Consider the following 22,137-nt stretch of genomic DNA (forward strand, 5'->3'; position numbering starts at 1 on the left):
ACTCAAATAATTTTCTTGACACGCGATCTTCTCTGAGGCTATTTTATTCGCGGTTGCAGTGGCGGGCGTCCTGCCGATCAGGAGCGCATTGCAGTAAGCACAGCATCAACTTTTAGTCCCTGTTCCCCGACGCCCGATCCCCTCCCCTGTGTCCTCACTGGCCGAGTACTGCAGGTTCACAAGCTACTCGACGCTCCTCTGTCCCATGTATGTACAATCTTACTTCTTTTTCAACCCTTTAATTTCTCCCTTCGTATTTCCTTTTTTTTTTTCCCCCTTTCTTATGTTTCAGGAACCTGTGATCTTTGTTTTACCGTGCCCACGCTGCTCAACCTGTTTTTCCTCAAGCTTCTGCCTTATTTCGGAACAGTGAGGCCGCCTACTGTCCGCTTACCCACGTGGCGTTTCTCCTCATTATGACTGCACAACTACCTCGGAATACAGAAAATTAGTTCTCTACTGCAAAAACACAACTCAGTTTCTCACAGTTCCCTCCTCTCCTTTCCTTACTCCTACTGTTGTTTTTGCACCTCTTCACGTACCGCGCTCTTGAGTTTCTCCAACGTTAAGGCGCAATAGTCTTCTTCGGATGTCACGGGGGATGGGAGGCGTACAACGCCATTATTTTTACAATACCAACAAATAGTTGTTTGAGCCAATTCTGTTCAGGTAACCACGAAGTTAGTTTCTCCCACATGTTTCTAAATGCCCAGGAACTGTCATCTTGAGCTACTCTATGTAGGATCTTTCCCCCCCCACGCCCCCCAGTATACCTTTTTTTCCCCCCAAATATCAGTCAAATTCGTCCCGTTTGATCTACATCTATACAGCAACTAGCATTAATTACAGTGCACGCTCCTCCTTATGAGGTTATTAATGAATCGAATACTATTCGATTCTACGGTACTATTTTTGCAAACTTATCAAACTTATTTTCTAGTTCTTCAGTTATAGCGGAGATATTTACAATAGCTTTTTCTAATTCACCCACCCCTCACCAAGGTAAAAACCACCTTGCAAAGCTGTGAAATACTAGAGAATTTTACTAGAGAATTGTCTGGAGTCCGCTTAATCCTGCGTGTGGTCTCAAGGGGGCTTTGGCTTTGTGGGTCTTCAATAATAGTCACGTTTGGAATTATTGCCTCCAGGGTGCAAGCTCCCTTCCATCCCAGGGGCAACACCTTCCTGGCTTTATTGCCACGTAGCCAGTACCACCTCTCGCCATTTGGGACAGGCCATCCAGGTGCAGGATTCTCACGTCGCATCTGGCACGCGCTATGTATATTAGCGTTCCTGTGGCTACCATATTTGGTGCAGCGTGGATTATTCCCTGCGTGGATAATTCCACACCCAGGGTCAGTACTATCGCCCCCTGAGTTTCTATCAATGTTGTTTAAAAGGCACCTTCGATAACACGGTATATTGTAGCCAGGATTACGCGCAGGGAGCGTGAGAAACACTCCGTAGCCAGTAGCTTAGGCTCAGGCGAGGATCTCAGTGAAGTAGTAATTTATTCGCGATCGCAATGGCACGCGTCCCACAAGCAGGAGTGCGCCTACTAGTCACACAGTATGGTTTGTGTACTTTCTTTCTCGACGACCGGGACCCTCCCCTGTTTCCCCACTGACTGGGTATTCCGGGTTCACAACCTATGCGACGCTTCACAGACACTACGTGGCCTTCAGTTGCCGGCCTGTTCAATTTCAAATTTCTTTTGACTTTTTTACTGTTTGAAGCGGTAATGTTTCTTCACTGATCTGACTTGACGCCGTGATTTTCACCTAGCTGCTCTGAGGAGTCCGGTTGTCTGCATTTTACAAGGTTGTCCGTTAAGCTTTCTTATCACTGCGAGCCTATCTCAACACCGCATTCCTTCCCTCTAAACAACGTAACTCTGCAAAAACAACATTTTTATTCCCACAATTCCCCCCTTTTCTTCTTTATAAATTGTTGATTTTTGCAAAACTTTTCTCTGCGGTGTAATTTGGTAGATCTCTTCCTCTTCTTCACCTTCTTTGCTTTCCATCCCCTCTAATATCATCGCCTTACGTGAGTAAGGTGGTGGCTCCACGGTCATTTCTTTCGATAGTGCAGTTTCAGTGAGCCGCTGTACTAGTCCTTTTACACAGGGGATAATGCAACAACCAAGGGCCGTCAAAACTCCTGATATTACGATCAAGGACGCAGATACGGACGCTAGGATCCCTTTCCATTTACCAAACCAAGATTCCGAACATCCCGCGAAGGAAGGGCCGGTTCCTAATTACTCTGCCAATTCACTGGCAAGGTCGGGAAGCCCTTGCAACGCTCTAGTTACTGTGCCATCTGGGGCAGTATTGTTGGGTATAAAAGTGCAACAATGGTTGCTCAGTATCACACACACACACACACACACACCTCCTTTCTCCGCGATCAACATATCTAATGCTATTCTGTTTTCCCAAGCCATTTTGCTGGTGGCATCTAGTTGTTCAGCGATTTCTCTTATCGCATCCCTTGTATGATTTATGAATATCTGCTGACTATAATAAATACTCTTATTGATTGTTACCCACCAGAACAGCGACTCAAACCCTGCAGCAATGTGATTCCTGGCTTTCTGTTCATCGGGAACTCCTCTAGGCACCCCAACAGAATCTATGTACACTCTATCATCAAATGACATTCCTAAGCCTCTTTTACTTCTTCTGTGTATTTGTGATGTTTCTCTTTCAAATGCCAGGGTGAAGGGTATAGCTAATTGAACAAGTGCAAAAGTGCCTCCCCAATTAGATGGTAGGGTGGACCATAAGATCTTCCCTCTGCAGTACCACCACAGATCTGCCCTGGGGATCTCAAGTCTTGAGCAGTTTCCCATCAGGTCCTTGGTAGCATTCAAGGTCCTTGTGCACAAGGCAAATTCTCCCAGATGCCGGGTAGCGCTCACACCCTGCCGTGAGAGGCAAGCTGCATGGTCACCTGTAGCTGTAGAGAATGCAGGGGGAACCCTGATATTGCTATCACGCAAGGAAGGGAACAGCAAAGAGAGAGACTTACAGGCCTCATTTCCCCAGGCAGTCTTTTCTTGGTACAATGCAATCATACATCGCATCCCCTGGGAATCCCTGGTCCACCCCAATGGGAAGGGCACTATCCGGGCAATCCGTCGTCCCGAGGCACAAGCATAGCAAGTGCTACGGTTGAGACTCTGGACAGCATATTTGACCCATTCTATCCAGGCATTCACATCCCCATACCCTGTTTCAATCTCAAATGTTTGAACTGCCACATTTCAAAGAGAGCCTCCTGTTTTCTCTCCTGTTTTCTCCTTGAGTTTCTCCCTTTCTCTGATGGCAATAGAGGATCGTTTCCATACAGCTGCTCTCAATCTGGCTGTTGGGTGTCTCCCAGTTACTTGTTCTCTCTGCTCAGTTGTCATTGGGCATTTAAATCTCCACAAGCTAACACCTCACAAGCATCAAACATGACAGATTGTGGTACATAACCCTCTGTCACATTCACCCCTATTTTGACGGGGTATCCCATCTTACTATTATCTGGTCATGCCTTTTCCAAGTTGCCAATTGACCAAGGCCTTCTCTGAGGCCTACAGTCACTAGAAACAAAATTAATAGTTGATTTTTCCCGGTCATTATTTTTAACCCTTAGGTTTCCAAATAATTACCAATACAAAGAGTAAGATATATGTACCCTACTACTAGAACAAAAACCCCTTGGGAGCACTTTGATTCGCTATAGGCCAGTCCTTTCTCTCAATCACAAGTCACACTCATTAGTTACCTGTGAAAATAAAAGGTTAGTTTACAACTGTAAGCTTTTATCCTGCTCACAGTCCACTACGAGATTTTTCTCTTCGATTTCAACTTCCAACAAGTCTTCTGTAGGAACAGCTTCCCAGGTACTAGGGTCGACGGATGCCTTCACTCGAGTATAGTGAGTCCAGCCTTTTTGTGCAGTTCTTACGGCTGTTTCAGTGGTTAGTAGTACTTGGAATAGTCCTTCCCATTCAGGCTGGAGTTTTGATTCTTTCCAGGTCCGAATCAGGACCCAATTTCCTGGTTGATGGTGGAGAATGGGGAATTCCAAAGGTGGGGTTTGAGCCAACAACCCACGGGTCCTGAGAGATGACAAAGAAGAGGACAACCCCAGAATACAGTTCTTAGGAAACTTCTCTTGTTTTGAATTGTGGTATCTCATCCCTTCTGCCCAGATAGGGGAATCCGAACAGCATCTCATACGGTGAAATTCCTATATCGTTTCTTGGTGCTGTTTGAACCTGGAGGAGTGCTAAAGGTAATCATTCTACCCAAGGAAGTTGGGTTTCTAACACTAACTTAGTTAATTGCTTCTTTAATGTCTGGTTCATTCACTCTACCTTCCCAGAAGAGGAGGGGTGCCAGGGGGTGTGAAAATTCCATTGAATCTCTAAGGCCTGCATTAGCCCTTGCAGTACTCGTGAAGCGAGATGACTTCCGTGACCTGAATCAATGTTTTCAACTATCCCATATCTAGGGACTATTTGCTCCGGTGATACCTTAGCCACCGTGTTCGCAGTGGCAGATACCGAGGGGAAAGCTTACACCCATCCGGTCAACTAGGACAAACAAGTACTTTAGTCTCCCTACTTTAGGTAACTCGGTAAAGTCTACCTGTATGCTTTGGAAAGGTCAAATCCCTGGCTCCCGTCCCCCTCTAGATGGGTTACGGATGACCTTTTTATTTACCTTTTGACATACGGTACATCGTCTGCATATTTGCTTCGCTACAGTGTATACTCCTACACAGACATACTTTCTTAGCACAACATCACACATTGCTTGCACCTCCCAGTGACTCTCTTGATGTAAAACAGTTAATATTTGCCTCATTGGTGCTTTATTCAGCATTTCTCTCCCATCAGGGAGTATCCATTTTCCCTCAGACTTCGTGGTGCCTGATTCCTTAAAAAAAAAAAAAAAATCTCTCAAAACTTTTTAATTCTTTCTTAGTTTTCAACAATTCCCTGAATCCTCTCTGGATTTATTCTTTGTTTTCCCTCAGACATTAGATGCCTTAAATACCTGACTTCTCCTTCTACATATTGTAATTTCTTTTTCAATACTCCCGAGCCGAATAGCTTGTCAGTAGCTTCCTTCACAACTCTTTTCTCCTGTCCTGACAATAAATGATCATCTACATATTTGTAACAGTAATACCTCCTCAGGAGGTTGTAATTGCTCCAAAATCTGTTCTAGAACTTGCCCAAATAAATTGGTGGCCCTGTAAACCCCTGAGGTAAAACTGTCCATCTGTATTGTTGCTTCCGCCCCCATTTCAGGGTCTTTCCAGTCAGAGGTGAATAGATCTTTGCTCTCAGGGCCTGAGAGCACTCCATTAATAACACTGTTATTCCAGTCTAACAATTTGCTATTTGAATGCCCAATTTCATCATCAAATCCCTTCCCTACAAGTTAGTCCCTGCCTTTGGTACATACAGTAATTGCCCAGTAATCATTTTATCCCCTACTCTCAGCCTGGTATCCCCCAAAAGTGGGGCTGTTATCCCAGCCCCTTCTACCCCCATCACTTTTAGGGTTTCATTAGTTAATTTAATCCCTGATACTTTACAAGCCAGTAATGATCTAGCTGCCCCAGTGTATTGGGTTCACATACCAAGGTTTGGGGAGGGAGAGGGGGGGTGGAGCAGGCTGCCCCCCCCCCCCCCCCCCCCATACTTGGGAAACTGACCAAACATCACAGCAAATATACCAAAACTTCTAGACTGTTACTTAGATAATGCCTTCATCCTCTTTCCCTGCTCATTCAACTTCAAACAGCTCTGTCAAACACTACATACCCCACCTTTAACACCTTCAATAACCCTTTTTAACACTTCTATCTTTCTCCAGCCTGTACTTTCCCATTTTCCTTCTCTCCTCCTTCTTCCACTCTGGATATTCCTATTTGAAACGGCCAGCCTGGCCACACTTCAAAGCCTGTCTTTCCTTGCCTGCTATTCCTTCATCTCTCTTCCTCTCCTTTCCATCCTGGCCCTGACTCCCCCAGATGATTTTCTTCCTCTCTCTCCAACCCTCTGCCTCACTACCTGCTACACTGTCAATACCATTAGTTTCGCTCTCTGCTTTTCCTTCTCATCTCCCCTCCCGATATACACCTCCAGGGCCTCCCGCAGGAGGGCCCCCCACAGTGACTGTTCACTACAACCCCCACCTTCTGGAGCTTTTTCTGTGTATCTTGCCAGGCTTTAATCACAAAATGAACTTTCAAGAGACCTTGGGATACCAGGTCCTTGGGATTCATCCACGAGTACTTTCCCATTCTGACCCCAAATCTCTCATATGATTTCTGTGTTGTGCATTATTATTATTCCAGCCAGGATCAGCAAGGATCCTACTAGTTGTTACCTCACAAAGAAGGACGTACCTATCTCTACTTGGAAACGCATCAGTCCGTAGACTCTGACCCACCTAAAGACCCCTGCAACTGACTGAAGCAAAAACAAAGCACTTACCCCAAACTGCAGCCCAGGCAGAATGAGCTCTCTGATGGGATGCCTGTGACTCAATTACCATTAGGCCCTGCCTGGAACCCAAAGCCAATCACCTGGGAAAGGGGAGGGGCAAAGCACAAGAAAGTAGAAAGCAGAAAGAGAGCAGGAGAAGCAGCAGCTGTTTTTCTTTTCCTTTATTTTTTTCTAGCTTATCTGAACAGCATGCAGAGTGCAGACCGGAGAACTGGCGTCTCTCTAGAAGCAACAATACCAATGCTTTTGCTTCAGCTTTGAATATTGAAATGACAATATGAGAAAGCAAGTTACTGAAGCTAACTGGAATTAGCTCAACTTTTCTTCTGCACAGGAAGAAAAATCTAGCAGCATAACAGATTACACCCCAAAACCAAAATCAATGTAGTAACATCACTCGCAGGAAAAAATGTAGTAAATGATGTAGTAACATCACTCGTGGCCCCGAGGCGCCTGCAGTACCCACTTTTCGCCACCAGGCGGCGGCAGAGGGCGCCAGGGGGCGCCACCGCGCATGCGCGGTCCCGGGGCGCCTGCAGTACCCACTTTTCGCCACCAGGCGGCGGCAGAGGGCGCCAGGGGGCGCCACCGCGCATGCGCGGTCCCGGGGCGCCTGCAGTACATACCTTTGGGCACCAGGCGGCGGCAGAGAGCGCCAGGGAGCGCCACCGCGCATGCGCGGCCCCGGGGCGCCTGCAGTACCCACTTTTGGCCACCAGGCGGCGGCAGAGGGCGCCAGGGGGCGCCACCGCGCATGCGCGGCCCCGGGGCGCCTGCAGTACCCACTTTTGGCCACCAGGCGGCGGCAGAGGGCGCCAGGGGGCGCCACCGCGCATGCGCGGCCCCGGGGCGCCTGCAGTACCCACTTTTGGCCACCAGGCGGCGGCAGAGGGCGCCAGGGGGCGCCACCGCGCATGCGCGGCCCCGGGGCGCCTGCAGTACCCACTTTTCGCCACCAGGCGGCGGCAGAGGGCGCCAGGGGGCGCCACCGCGCATGCGCGGCCCCGGGGCGCCTGCAGTACCCACTTTTGGCCACCAGGCGGCGGCAGAGGGCGCCAGGGGGCGCCACCGCGCATGCGCGGCCCCGGGGCGCCTGCAGTACCCACTTTTCGCCACCAGGCGGCGGCAGAGGGCGCCACAGCGTATGCGCGGCCCCGAGGCGCCTGCAGTACCCACTTTAGGCCACCAGGTGGCGCAGAGGGCGCCAGGGGGCACCACAGCGTATGCGCTGACCCAAGGCGCCTGCAGTACCGGATTTTCACCAGCAGGTGGCGGAAGGGGGCATCCAAAGGCGCCACCGCACATGCGTGGCCCCGCCGCCTGCAGTACCCGCTTCTCGCCGGCAGGATGCGTCCTGAGGGCAGCAGGGACGGCTTCCCAGACCATTTTCCCAGAGAAAGCACAAACGAAAACAGCAGAAATTTGCACCCCGCGCCGCCTCAGGGAGGAAGGGTCTGCCTTGAGCAACGTGCCGCTCACGGCTGGGAAGCTGAGCGGCGGCAAGCTGTAACAGTACATTTTTTATCAGGACAAAAAAGACAGGGAGATAATAACAACGAACCCAACATGGGCAACGGGATGCTCTGAGCCCAACGACCACAACTCCCGGCTTGCTGGGCGAATGGTGCTCCTGGCGGCTTGACACTGCAGACACCATGGAGCCAGCCCCAGGCTTCCCCACCTGCAGCCCAGCACCCGCAGACCTGTGCCTGCCACCCCATGCCACCCCCGCCTGGGCTTTCCTTGCCCCAGCCGCCAATCCCCCGGGACCCGGCCTCCACAACGCCATCGCCTGCCCTGGGGGTCCTGCCGGGAACCCCCAGCCCCCTCCCCACTTGCGCCTCTGCAAGCAGCCCCCACCCCACAGAGCAGTCTCCCCACCCCAGGGAGCAAAGACAGCAGCGAGCTGCCCTCCCCGTCCCACAATAGGCAGCTGCCCCCCCACCTGGCAGGGCTGGCCCCGCACTCCGGCCGACAGACACGGGGCCACCCCCCCTCCATACCCACCCCGCTACGGAACCTGCACCCACACACAGACGGCGAAAGCCACTTCCTGGGATGGCAACCACCAAAGGGGGCACGGGCCGGAAAGCAAACTTTATTAAACTGCTGTGCAGGACTCCGGGGAATGGGGGCTGCGGTAGGGCACCCTGCCCGGTCGTTCTCCCCTTCCCCTGGCGGGCAAGGCAAAGAGCGGCGTCCGTCTGTCCGTCCCTGCGTGGGGAGCGGATGCTGGAAGTGGGCTTCTCACTGTCGCTGCTTTGGGTAGTTGCAGAGTAATTGCCTGAAGTTAACTAGGCAAATTAAACTCATATTCACCTTTTAAAGAAAGCGTACAGCATCGAAGCTTTCAGGGTGGAGGGCAGCTGCGCTACCTAAGCGTTCCCTAGGCCTCCAACTTTACGTGCTATCGCACTAGGGGAACTCGGTGTGCTGACTCTAAGGAAGGGGAGGGAGCGTAAAGCGGAGTGGAAACACCACGGATAGGCTCTGCAACGAGATGGGGATCCGATGCTCTCGTGCACACTGAGACCCACTGATAAGCTGAGACACACTGATAAGCTGCACCTTTGCTACCCTGAGCCAACGACCTGTCATGTTTTTAACAAAACACTGTACTCTAGGGAACTTTTGCTCATTCTAGTATCGTCATAATACCAAAACACACCTCCATCCCAAAAGGTCCGTGCCTCCGAGGGACGACCACCCCTCACTGAGGGCGTGCTATGAATTTCTCAGACCCCTTACCTTTAAACAAAAGCAAGAAAACTTTTCACCAATCATAACCAAGGTATGCCTGACGAGAGTCACTCAAGCCCCACCTAAAGGAGAGAAAATAATGTAAACTGTCTGAAGTGAAAGGGGATATTAGGGAAGATACCATCACGAAGGATACCTTTCTGACTTCTGGGATCAGTCGACGGGCTGAGCCTCTCTTCCCCCTGCCACCCTCCGCACTGGGACTCTGTGGGGTAACATTTGAACACTGCCTTTCATTGCATTGTTCCCAGCCGTGACAGTTCTCATTGAACGTGACTAGACCAAGGGCGTGCTACATTATTTAGGTGAATCCGTGACCATGATAGGTCAGTACCCTGAATCCGACCACAACTGTAACAGTTACTCAGCTATGCCCCTTAACGTGACAGTATTTCATAGGGAAAAACATTAAGCCTAAGATTTCCCATGCCTAAGGCCCTAGGGGTCAGGCAGAGAAGGAACCCGAGACTCTTAGCTATGCAACTCCTGAGAATCGCAGCTTACAGTTAGTCACTCACTGTCTTCCGGTCTCACAGAATGAGGCAGAGGTATAATTAATTCCTTCTCCATCTCTCTGGAAAGAGCTTTTCTCCTATCTGTGACAAAGGAAAAAAAAAAAGTTGCGATCATGGGAGTCATTACACAAAGCCACAATCTGTGAATTCACTACTACAGTTAAGATCATTTTTAGTCAAAAAACACCTCGGCAGCAATGTTACCACTGCAAACAGCGCGGCAAGAAAAATTCCACTCAAGGTAAAGGAAAGGGCGAGCTAAAAGGACGAATGACGTGACCAAAGGCAACTGCAACAACCATCTGGTAGATGGTTGTCCACAGCCCTTGGATTTCATGGTTGTCTTTCCTGACAAATGAATCCTGGAAGAACAGAAAAGATACACAAGGTGTCCTTTGTGGAGCCTTTGGGGAGACTACTGAAAGGAAAACCAAACCAAAAAACTAGGGACAGCAAGCGGCGTGTACGTTGGTTCTGTTAACAGAGTGACACTAACATACTAGAAATTTCCACGTTCTTTGCCCTCTGCCTTAAAAAAGTCACCCAATTCTGTCAGTGTTCACCGTCGCCTTTTTTTTTTTTTTTTTTTTAAATTTTCACGTGGACATCCGAGGAAAACATTTTGAGTCCCTGTCATCAAGGGAGAGGGGGAGAAAAAAAAAGAGAGGGATGAGGGGGGAAGAAGCACAGCCATTCCTTGCCTCGGTAACACGAGCAAAAAGCTCAGGCGCTCGGCAACAATGCGCTTTGAAAGACAAAACACAGAAGAAACAGCACGTTATTTAATCTCAGCTGTAGAGTCACGTGTATTTGTACCTGCTCATTTATTCATCTGCCAGTTTATTTTGCTACAGACGCTACAGAACGTAGAGACTGCGAGGTTACTACAACCTTTTGTAACCGATGCAATCTTTGGTAGGAATAGCTATCTAAAAGAGCCAACAAAATCCCCTTCGTCGACAGCCATCTGAACAGCCTGGTTCGATACGCTCACAGAGAGACCCATGAAAAATCCACCCTTTCTTTCAGAAAAGTAAATAAATACATACATACATACGAGACGGTAAGGAAGAAAAGCTGAACACACGGGATGCAGTCCTTTGCCAAGGGGCAGATCCAACATCAGCACAAGGAGCTTTGGGGCATGTGAGTGATCATCTACACCAGCCATCGGGACAAGCCAAACGCACGCACACGAGCCTCGATTAAAAAACAAACAAACAAACAAAAAAACCCAACACGTTAAGTTCCTTTATAGCTTATGGAAGTACCAACCTACAGCTTAGATGCAGTTGGATTGCATCAGCTTAGGGACTGCCTCCTTCAAAACGCACAGGGCGGTGGGAAAACCAGTCTCGAAAACCTGTTGCCTAACAGGAGACTGTTGCCTGCTCCTCCACAGGTTACATTCTTCCAAGCATCGTCCTGTTCCTGGATTTTACCAGCCACAACAGGATGGTCCCACTGGCATGAGTCGGGGACGCTTCGCACGGGGTTTATTTGACGCTGAAGTAAGTCTTCTGTGGGTATAAGTAACGCAGCACGAGATGGAAAGTAAGCTAAGGTACCGTCTGCGGCACAACGCTTGTGCGATATTGGACCTGAGGGGACCAGTCAAAGCCTGCAATAATCGCTGAGCGGGTGGGTAAGTAGGGAGCCCTACGGGAAACAGAGCTTGTGTTCTGCAAAGCTCTTTTCCCGTCAAGAAGAGGACCTTTTCTATTCAGCGTCTTTACCGAACTTTAGGCTACTTCCTATTCGCTTTGGCAAGTTAGCCTCCATAGAAGCCAAGAGATTTTAAACTGCCAAGCACCATTTATAGTTCCTGTCCTCCGATGACAGGGAATTTCAATCGGGGCGCTAGTTAATAGGAAAGTCTGGCTCTGTTTCACGCAAATCAAGTACCTAACCACAGACAGGAGTCTGCAGAAAGAACGCTTTAAAAGATGAATTTAAAGAGAGGGATGATACTCACTTTTCCAACATTTCTGCAATGACTGTGGCAAAAAAGGCTGAACCAGGGACGTCTCTATCATCCCCTCTAGGATTTAGCAGCTCCATACAGTTATGGGTCAAATACCACAGCTTCAACGCAAGGCAGACCTCGAAGGTCACGTTTCTGTCTGCGTACCGAGTTCTGCTGGAAAGCCCCCAGCCGCTCAATTCCCAAGCAACTTTGCCACGGCCAGCGCTTACCTGGAGTTTTGCTTTCTCTCGCTGCTCAGTACGGGCTCAAGGCCTCTTTTGTTGCACACAGTTCAAGCAAAACTCTCGGGACATAACCAACAGACAGACAGACAGGCAGAAATCACCTCTCACGTCTGTCTTGACCGACCACAACCAGCGTTCTGGAAAGCCCCGCAAGCACTAGTTTATTTCTAGGACAACTCTGAAAGCTGAGGCAGGACAAAGGTTAGCCTCTTGTACCACAGACTGAGCAACAAAGAGACAGAGCTCAACAGGCCAATTCGTTCTAGGTCTAAGAAGCTACTACAGCTTGGCAGGCACTACGTGGCTTTCCTTTGCGCTTCCCACGCCGAGCAGTTCGCGCTTCTGCAAATTTGATTAAGCCTTTGAGCCTGGGCTGCAGGAAGTTTATGAGCACGCCTCGGTTTCACCCAAAGGTTGCTGCGACTTACCCGGACAGCTGGGACAGACGGGCTGCTCTTTCTCCTGGGAAACCTGCGACTGCAGCACGCCAGCTGCAGCTTTCCTCCCTTCAGCTGCCGCGCCACCTTCGCTCGGCGACAAACCCCGCGGGGGTCCCAGCGGCGGGGAGCTGCTTCTGCCCTGGTGAGCCGCAGGGAAAGGAGAGAGCCGGCCGTCAGCGCGCGGGGGGAGGAAAACCTCCGAGGCGCAGCCCGACGATCGAGCGCAGCGAGGACCCGCGCCCGGCCGCCGCAGCCCCCACCCCTCCCGGCCCGACGCTCCGGGGAAGCGCCCCCGAAGGCTCTCGCTCGCCTCACCGCCGGCAGCCGCGCTCGCAGCCAGCGGCAACCTGCGCCTCCCGGCGCGCACGGCCCGGCCCCGGCCGCGGCCCCGGCTCGGGGAAAGACCGGCCGCGCGCCACAGAACTACAGCTCCCAGCATGCCGCGGGACGGAGCAGTCCATCCGCCCCAGAGGGGAGTCGGCCAAGCGCACGCAACCGCCCCCCCCCGCGCCGCTTCGCCCCCCTCTCCCCCAGCCCTCCGAAGCCCCGCGCAGTGCAGACCCCGCCGCACGCCCGGTCCGCTCCGCTCCGCTCCGGCGCCGCCCCCGCCCCGCACAAGGGCCGTTTCCGCAGAAGCCGCCGACCGCGTGGCGCCCCAACCGCCCGCCGCCTGGCCCCCTCCCGGCCCGGCCCGGCCCGGGGCGGCGCCGACCACCAACCTCGTTGCGGCACCGCGCCGCGGCGGCCCGACCCGAGCTGAGCCCGGCGCGGCCCGGCCCGACAGCTTCCGCCCATAGTGCCGGCAAGCCCTGCACGGCACCTCCGCCCTGGGTTCCTCCGAGCCAATCACGGAGCGTTTCCGCCCTGAGTTAAGGCTAGCCGTGACGCCGCTTCCGCCCTGGGTTCCCAGCCAATCATGAAGCGTATCCGCCCTCAATGACGGCTCGCCAGGACACCACATCCGCCCTCACGGTCCAGCCAATCACGGAGCCGTTTTGGCCCTCAGGGAAGGCACGCCCTGACGTCACTTCCGCCCTCGGTTCCCTCGCAGGTAACGGGTCTCAAGGCAGTTTGTTCCCTTTAAACAATAACAGAGGGCGGCTGTGCTTCAGAACGATTGCATTTCTTGAAATCTATAGGAAGCAGTCCGTGAAATGTGATCTCGGAACCTCGCCTTTTAAGCATCAGAGGCAAACCTGCTATTTGTATGTGCTCCTTAGAAGCTAAACTGTCAGTCTGCAATTGTTTTACCTTTACTGCAACTCAGGACCGCACTCGGAGCGCTGACTCAATGCCGTGTGTGCTGTCTCCAGCTAGCTGTCAGGCGCACGCTGCTCCACGGAGAAGTCAAATTTCCTCTGAAATTGCTTACCCAAACCAGTATGGGACGCAATAGGAAACTAGGGAGGAAGCAACCTCTCCTCTGCACTCAGAGTCCGTCCTGCCGTCAGCTACAGCATGGGACAGAAACCGTATTATTCAGATGCGGAGGTATCAAAGATGATCCTCTGAAGTCGCATCGGAGAACTTGAGGCTGGGGGCTGGCAGGAAAAAAAGTAACTAACAAGACAAGCCATCCTAAGTCTGTAAAAAAAAAATAGAAAAAAAGGAAAAAATAGAAAAAGGTCGGAGGGTGGGGGTGGGAAGGCAGTAAGAATCAGCCTGATAAAAGGTTTACAAATGAGATGAAGAAGAAGAGGAGAAGGGGAGAGATTGTCTATGCAAGGCAAGAGACCCAGGAGGCAAAGGCTGAAGTCTAGGCAGGCAGACTAGAATGTGACGAGGAAACATACTGGCTTTCTATGAAGAACAGAGCTAGCAGCAAGGAAGTAATAATGGCAGACGAGGGAGACTAGTGCCTTTTCCTTTCACGTGAACATACTCCCTTCACTAGAGCCTACTCCCCTTCAGTATGAAACGAGGACCAACGCTCACAAAATTCAGTTATAAAATAGGAAGCTGCCCTTTGGCAGTCTCTTTCTAAGTGCCCATACCCATCACTTGCTCCTCAAACACTTGCTCATATGTTAGAGAAATGCTCAATCAGTCTTGCTAAAAATACTAGCAGTGAGAGCCTAGACTCATCGCTCCACAAGCGAGTGAAAGCAATCATTCTGCCTCGGTGCAAACATGCAGTATCAGTATGGGACAGACCACTCACAGCCTAGAGCTTCTACTTTCTGTGCTAATTTTTTTTAGCATATATTCTTAACAGTTGCGATTTGCTATTAGCAATCTATATCAAACATTTGATGTTTAATGGTAGCCTGCAACTCAGCTGCGTTCGGCATGGACAGGAAAGTGCTCATTGGTAGGAACCTCATAAATTGCAAGTTAAGCAGGGAACCTACGTTATAAGACACGTGCAGAAACCGCAGCACCTGAACGTAAGCTAACTCCTTCTCTACGCTGGGTATCAAAAACCAACCCTGAATAACTCTCGACATTGCAGAAGCAAGTCCCAAGAATGTGCCCGTAGAAAAAAAAAATTGGGATGGCAACAGAATTCATTTCATAAGAGTCTTTTGAGGCAAGACTTCTTGCAGCCTTCCAGTAACTCACCAACAGAAATACGCTTTTGTTATCAAAGACCTCTCTGCATTACAGTTTGCGACGTGCCAGTTTCACACATTTTCTAACCCAAGACCAGCTTCTCGATGCACCCCTCGAACGCAAAAGAACGGATTTAGTCTATGCTGCCTGAACTGTACTTTCCTCGGTCAGAAGGTAACATGGTTCGTTCCGGAAAGCATCATTTTTCAGTAACAACCTTCCCCACAGGGGCCAAACATTACGTTAACCAGCCCAGGAGATACTCATGCTATTTCATACATGACGATAACAGGGCAGATACTTGCTATATTCAATTCCTAAAGCGAGCCTCCTTTGGCAAAAGAAAACGCTATTTATTTATTTATTTAGATTTTTATTTTTTTTTTTAAACAATGCCGTGGGTTGCTGTTTTCAAAGGCCTCTCTGTCTTCTCTGATGAAGACATCTCTCATGTAATTATGGAAGCTGCAGCTGTTTCCACTGACAAGCTCTCAAAGTCCTGGGCTCACTAACCTGTGACAGCCGTAATATCCAATTGCAGGTGACGGAATATTCTAGTTCTGCTCATTTCCTTTGAGGCCCAGAAAAGCTCATGACAACAGGAGTACCATGAAAGGACCCATAATATTACCTTTATTTTCAGCTTCTTCTAAGTCCTTCTCATTTGCCAAGAGAATTTCTTCTCTGTGATCAGGTAACAAGTCAGCAAGACAACAATCAATCTCCGCTCTCTGAAAGAGAAAAGTTTCTCAACTGCATCCTTATATGAAGTCCGTGGTGTTTGACATCTGGCTCACTTCAGCTCATTTCTACTGACACATCTTCTCACTGTCTTGACTCCCTGGATGCTTGGAGCCAGCTGATTTTTTCCAGGACCCATTTGTGTTATAAACCTGTATTTTAAGACTTGCCACGTGTTCCCAACCTTAAAGAGTGAGCACATACTGTTCTCTCACCTGCTCAGGCTGCAGAGCTGCCAGGGTCCTGCCACCAGCTCGAGCCCTTTCACCCTGCTGCTCTGCTGGAGGGCCTGCCAAAACAAACAAACAAACAAACAAAACACAACCACAAGACACGCAGACAAAGGTTACAGCCCATGTGGGAGGAAACGAACGCTAACCTTTCATCTTCCAACTCTTTACTCAAAGCAGGAAAACAGGTACGGTCCTAATAGACATATCAAAGAAATTCACTGTATGCCAGAACAGGAAAATCTGTATCAGATACCAAAATGCTGCCACGGTCCCCGAGCACAGCCCTTTTCAAGGCATCACGGAGATTCAGCAAGATCATCCAGGTCATAGGGGACAAACAAGCTCGTATCAAAGCTGCACACAGCTTGTATCAAAAAGACTTGACAAAGAGCAAAAGAATACAAGGACGGCTAAATCTCAGGGCGTAGGAGAAAACTGAAAACAGGGAGGCATCCTTTGAAAAAGTTTAATTAGACAACTAACGAAAAGAGAAAAGATTGCAAAACAACACGGGAATGTACAAACGGCGCTGGAAGCCAAAAGCGGCCTGAGTAACAGCTTGCAGAATAGCTGCTCTCTCCACGCCTCTCCCTGTGCACACTGAAGGGTTCCTACGGAAGAAAGGTTTTCTTCTTGGCGTGGATATCAAAGAACCTGTCTCAAACTGAAACGATACAGAACAAGTTTTGAAACAGAAGCAGAAGTAACAAGTCAAAAGGCTCACGCAGCATTTCACTAAGGAGTTCTCAAGTAGCTCACGGATAAGCTACGTTTTCATTTTTAACTCTCTTGAAATTGTCTGTAGGACAGATGACTTGAAATGTGACTAATAGGCCCGGACTTCTATTTCAGAAGCGTCCTACAGAAATTGCCAGAGCAGGAATTCCCACGTTAAGGAAAATAACAGGAGGTAAGAAAAGAACTAGCGGACACTTGATTAAGAAGACTTAATTAAGGAGCGTTAAAACAGCTTTTTAAAGCGAGGTCATACTTTATAAAGTAGAGCGTATTTTCGTGTTCTTTGAAAAAAAGTGACACACGCGAGGAGATAAGAGTTCATTTTAAAAAGGTACCTGAGTATTTCAAGCGTGTTTTGGAAGACAGAAGACAAAAGAAAGAATGGGAGTAACCACGTTCCATGGTAGAGGAAGGGTCGCAGTAAGATTTCACCTTTACTTTTGCTGTTCACCATACTTGTAATCGTCTGAGACGTGGGGTTACAAGATGAAAAGCTTTATAGCTGATACAAATTTATTGCAGTAGGACAAAGTGAAAAGCGCTGATATCGCACTTTTTCCCAGAAAGGAACTTCTCGGAAAAGGAGCTAAGTTTCCTGGTGGACGCCAACTTGAACACGAAACAGCAATGTGCCTTTGCTGCAAAAGCAGCTGAGGGTATCCTGGGTGGCATTAGGCAAAGTATTGCCAGCAGGTCAAGAAAGGCGATCCTCCGCCTCTGCTCAGGAACGGTGAGGCCGCACCTGGAGTGCTGGGCCTGGGCCTCCCAGTACAGGAGACACCTGGACACACTGCAAAGAGTCCAACGGAGGGCCACGAGGACGGTAAGGGACTGAAGCACCTTTCCCATGAGGACAGGCTGGGAGAGCTGGGACCGTTCGGCCTGGAGAAGAGGAGGCTTGGAGGGGATCTCATCGACGTCTGTAAATACACAAAGGGAGGGTGGAAGGAAGACAAAGCCAGACTTTTCTAACTGGTACCCAAGGAACAAAAAAGGAGGCAACAGACACAGGCCGAAACATAGGATGTTCCCCTCCTCCTGTGGTTTCCTGAACATCAGTAAATACTTTTTCGCTGTGAGGGTGACTGAGCACTAGCGTAGGCTGCCCAGGGAGGTCGTGGAGTCACGGTCTTTGTGAGGTTTCAAAACCTGTCTGGACGTGGTCCTGGAAAACCAGATCTGGGTGGCTCTGCTTGAGCAGGGGTGTTGGACCGGGTGACCTCTGGAGGTCCTTCCGACCTCAACCAGCCTGTGATTCCTTTGCAGCCGCTATGCAACCAAATAGCAAGCACAATTCAAAGCAGATAAACGTGAAGAAATGCAGAGGCAAAAGGGGAAATCAGGCCTCGGTACTGCACATAATCCTATGAAAACATCACCTCAATGCTCATCAGCGTCGAAGAGCAACTTACACGTTTAAGCTTTTGGAAAAGGCCTAGGAAAGGCAACAAGAAACATCACCAGTCTAATCAAAACTCAAAGTTAGCCTTGCTATCTCATAAACTGAAGGTTCATTTGCATCTTGGATGCTACGCAGAATTTTATTTTTGCCTATCTTAAAAAGGTCACAGTAGAATAAAAACAGTTTCAGCCAAGAGAAACAGGGATCGCCAAACTTTTGGAACAGTTTCTGTAGAAAAGGACTAAGAAAAAAAAAAACTTTTTCACGTGACAAAGAGACGATGAGGGAAAAGACGATGTCTCATATCATAGAAGTTGAACAGAGATCGATCACCCGTGTTCTCTTTCCATACAGAAGGCGGGGGCATCAAAAGCTAGCAGGAAGCAAACTTCAACGCTCCTCCTGCCCACAAACACACACAAAATAAAGGAATCAGTTCTCCACATAGTGCTAGCTCCAGAGTTTACACACAATACCTAGTTAAGGCTCGTGACTGCTGTGACCCACGGATGCTAAGTGTTTACATGGGTTCAAAGGATATGGCCGATTTTTACAAGAAACACATTAAGCGTTTTTATACTCAAAGGCATTGGCTTGTCTTAAAGTGCAAGTCACAAGTATCGCTCTATACTCGTTCCATTCTGCTAAGACCACCGATCTTTGGTCTGACTTTCTGCGGCCCTTGTTACATTGTCACAGCAACCCAGAGGCAGGAAAACATTCCTGCATACGGTAACAAAAGACCGAGTCATTAAAAGAACTTACGACAAAAACCCAAACTACACACTATCTTAGTTCAGCCGTACATTCTATATGCACGCTTTCACCCTGAAATCTTCAATAATAGATGATAACCTCTAAGACTAAAAGCAATACAAATTCTACCCAGTTCTTTGAATGCAAGTCTGATGCAGCAAGTCATCAGCTGGAAGGAACCCGAGCAGAGGATTCAAGATGTTCTATTCCAACACTAAAAATTACCTTTCAAAAGCCGTTTGTCAAGCAGAGCGTAGTTTCCCATTTGTTGAACAGGCAGGCCTAGCCAAATTTCGACCCTAAACTTCCAGGAAATCTCTACAGCTCCCAATGTACATGTTACTTCCGTACTCACCTGCAGGTTTTACCTCTGAAAAAAAAGTTCCAACTTTCTTCCCTTCCACAACACCTGTGATGACACGACCCGAGATCTTTGGGTGGGTTCCACTTGCAATCACTGCAGAGGTGCCTCCTTGGAGGGCCCACAGAGCTGCTTTCACCTGCGATGAAGGATAGAGCCAGTTCCCGAAAATGCATTTGTTATTTGAATCCCCATGCTCAACACGAATTCTTGCTCCACTTTGATCACTTACGTTTCCCACCTGGGATTTGGTTCCAAACGTCACCGATTGTTGGTCTCCTGGGTAGGATATGTCAGTGAGCTTTGCATCATCGGATCCAGGAGGGCTGTCAAAGAGACCTGAAATGAATAATAAAAAATTGTTAATGTTACATATCTTCTGTTCCAAAGCTCACCAGGGAAAAATAACTAAAGCCTTTGAGGCTAAAAACCTGTATTCCACTCTACAGGATTCAAAACTTCCACTGAACCCTCCTTTTGTGGAACTGAAAGGATGAAACACTAACATGCAGGCTCAAGATGCATAACTTCACCGGAATTGTAGCTAGTGTGAGGAAACAGAATATCCACATGCTGAATAGTATCACGTACGCTGGGAAGTACCCACACTTCAGTGAGGTTAGAGAGAAAACCGGAAAGAAGTTTCCAGCTTTTATACGGTTCAGAATCAGGGCTGACACACAAGAGTGCACAACTGAACAAAGGACAGTCCTCTTCACCTAAAATCTCAGATGATATTCCCGAATGCTGTGTTGTACACTGATAAACCGGGCAACTTAGAAATATGTATAAAGGCTAACTATTGAGTTCTGCAAAGAAAGGACACAAGACTATAGACACACACTTATTCATTTTAAATAAATATTGTACTTTTATTTAACTATGTTCTGAGTTGAGCGATACTTCTGTTTACCTAACATGTAAACCCTAAACTCTACCGCCAAACTTCCCAGAAGTTCTATGCGAACAAACACGTCACAGATTAAAGCGCACAAGTGAAGAGTACCTGAACTCTTCCTTTACAGCTTGGGAAGGAAAGGACACTTCTTTCCATAAAGAAGATACCACAGCAAATGAATAAGCTGTGAGGAAATGGGAGCGGTGTTTTCGTTTGTTTTTTATTTTTATTTTTTTATAAGTTGTTTGGACTACCATTTTTGTTATTTTTTTTTCCTGAGGCAGTCATTTCAACTAGAATCAACCATGAAATCCATCTGAAACAGCTGGAAGAAATTGTGGTTATGAAAAGCCAACCTCCTCCTTCCTTCTCGGGGCCTACAATATGGACCAAAGTCCAGAAGCCACCGAAGGAAACACGTCTGGAGATGATAAAAAGAGTACGTGATTTTGTTGATGGCCTGGTGTGAAACTGTACCTACCACCTTCCTCTTTCCAGAAAAGTACCTTCAACATCAACAGGTGACAGACTTCACGGCAGCACAGCTCACAAGACTAGACCACTATCAGCCACACGTCTGGGAGACAGAAAAGCTAGCAAGCTCCAGGTATCTGGAAAGCAATATCCAGGACATGTAAAGTACCCATAAATCACTGAAAGACAGAATCCACTGCCGGAAGAAGCAAACGATTGTAGAATAGCGTTCGGCTTATATGCAGGGAAAGACTATGTATTTAGAATCAGGAGCGTTACTCATGACTATATACAATTCCGAGGAGCTAGCAGAAGTACCGTAGCGTCCACACAGGGCGTGCCTTCCAATCCTTTTACCGGCTTTGTTGCCCTCCTCTGTACGCTTTCAGGGATCTTAACGTTCTTTTTATATTGTAGAGCCCAGAATCGCACACAATATCGAAGGAGAGGCTTCGCCAACGCTAAATACAGTGGGAGAATCACCTCTTTTGACCAGCTGCCTACACTGTGTTTAATATATCCCAAAATGCTAGACGATAACCCGTGCTTCTGAATCCTCTAGCTAGCTTCCCAGGGCCCTGAAATTTATTTTGATTGAACACAGACTTCTTGCTGCAAACTTGTTGGTACCCACGTGAAAGAGCAGGAGTAAGGAATAATCTGAAGTTTGAACTAAGCTCGTAAGCTCGCTAGCAATGTCCCTGATCCAAGCCCCAGGCAGGTAGAAAAGCTCTCGGTAAAGATGGTCTGGTCTGCAGATGGGAGCCTCTGTTCCCTTCAGAAGGCAGTCACCTGTGACTATAACCTGGCACTATTTCTTCACAACGCTGGCCTTGATCTCTCGATCACTCTACAATTCCACGAAAGGAATTGCCTCCCAAGTCGTTCTTGACTGACCGCAACTAGCGTTCCGGAAAGCCCTGCAAGCACTTGTTCATTACTTCTAGGATAATTCTTAAAGCTGAAGCGGGACAAAGTTTTGTCCACAAAGGCCTTCGGGGAGACTTCTGAAAGGAAAACCAGGCCAAACCAAAAAACTAGGAACAGCAAGCGGCGTGTACGTCGGTTTTGCTAACAGAGTAACACTAACGTACTAGGAATTTCCACGTTCTTTGCCCTCTACCTTGAAAGTGTCACCCAATTCTGTCAGTGTTCACCATCAGCTTCTTTTTTTTTTTTTTTTTTTTAAATTTTCACATGGACATCTGAGAAAAACATTTTGAGTCCCCGTCATCGAGGGAGGAGAGGAGAGGAAAAAAAAAGAAAAAGAGAGGGGGGTGGGGAAGAAGCACAGCCATTCCTTTCTTCAGTAATGTGAGCAAAAAGCTCAGGCGCTCGGCAACAACATAATCGTAGAATATCCTGAGTTGGAAGGGACCACCGAGGATCATCGTTAAGGACCACCGAGTCAAACAACGCGCTTTGAAAGACAAAACACAGAAGAACCTGCACGTTATTTAATCTCAGCTGTAGAGTCACGTGTATTTGTACCCGCTCATTCCTTCACCTGCCAGTTTATTGTGCTACAGACG

The 22,137-nt window shown here is 48.7% G+C and overlaps 1 protein-coding gene across 50 annotated transcripts; it reads right to left on the reverse strand.

The window, feature by feature from the left end:
* Nucleotides 1–28: 28 nt before the first annotated feature.
* On the reverse strand, nt 29–21,793 carry LOC136790306 (collagen alpha-1(I) chain-like). Of its 50 annotated transcripts, none has more exons than XR_010829930.1 (6): nt 19,466–21,792; nt 9,802–19,372; nt 9,272–9,345; nt 6,512–6,603; nt 4,725–4,940; nt 29–4,276 (listed from the first exon to the last, which is right to left on the reverse strand). XR_010829930.1 is itself a non-coding variant. In XM_066993385.1 (4 exons), exon 4 carries the CDS (start codon nt 8,039–8,041, stop codon nt 6,956–6,958), a length of 1,086 nt encoding a protein of 361 aa, XP_066849486.1. In that variant the 5' UTR covers nt 8,042–9,345; nt 9,420–9,488; nt 9,802–9,879; nt 11,074–12,977; the 3' UTR covers nt 6,610–6,955. The 50 variants fall into 50 exon arrangements, 7 of the variants coding, with proteins under 7 accessions (XP_066849486.1, XP_066849484.1, XP_066849487.1 ...); XR_010829924.1 differs by having other exon boundaries at nt 9,788–19,372; XR_010829916.1 differs by having other exon boundaries at nt 29–4,117; nt 9,420–19,372; nt 19,466–21,791.
* Between the last annotated feature and the right edge of the window lie 344 nt (nt 21,794–22,137).

Source organism: Anser cygnoides, chromosome 3 (genome assembly GCF_040182565.1).
Source record: "Anser cygnoides isolate HZ-2024a breed goose chromosome 3, Taihu_goose_T2T_genome, whole genome shotgun sequence".
Classification (NCBI taxonomy): domain Eukaryota; kingdom Metazoa; phylum Chordata; class Aves; order Anseriformes; family Anatidae; genus Anser; species Anser cygnoides.

What these genes read in the sequence shown, in the direction of transcription:
- LOC136790306 (XM_066993386.1), bottom strand. Translation starts at nt 8,041, where the DNA reads ATGTACTGTTACAGCTTGCCGCCGCTCAGCTTCCCAGCCGTGAGCGGC.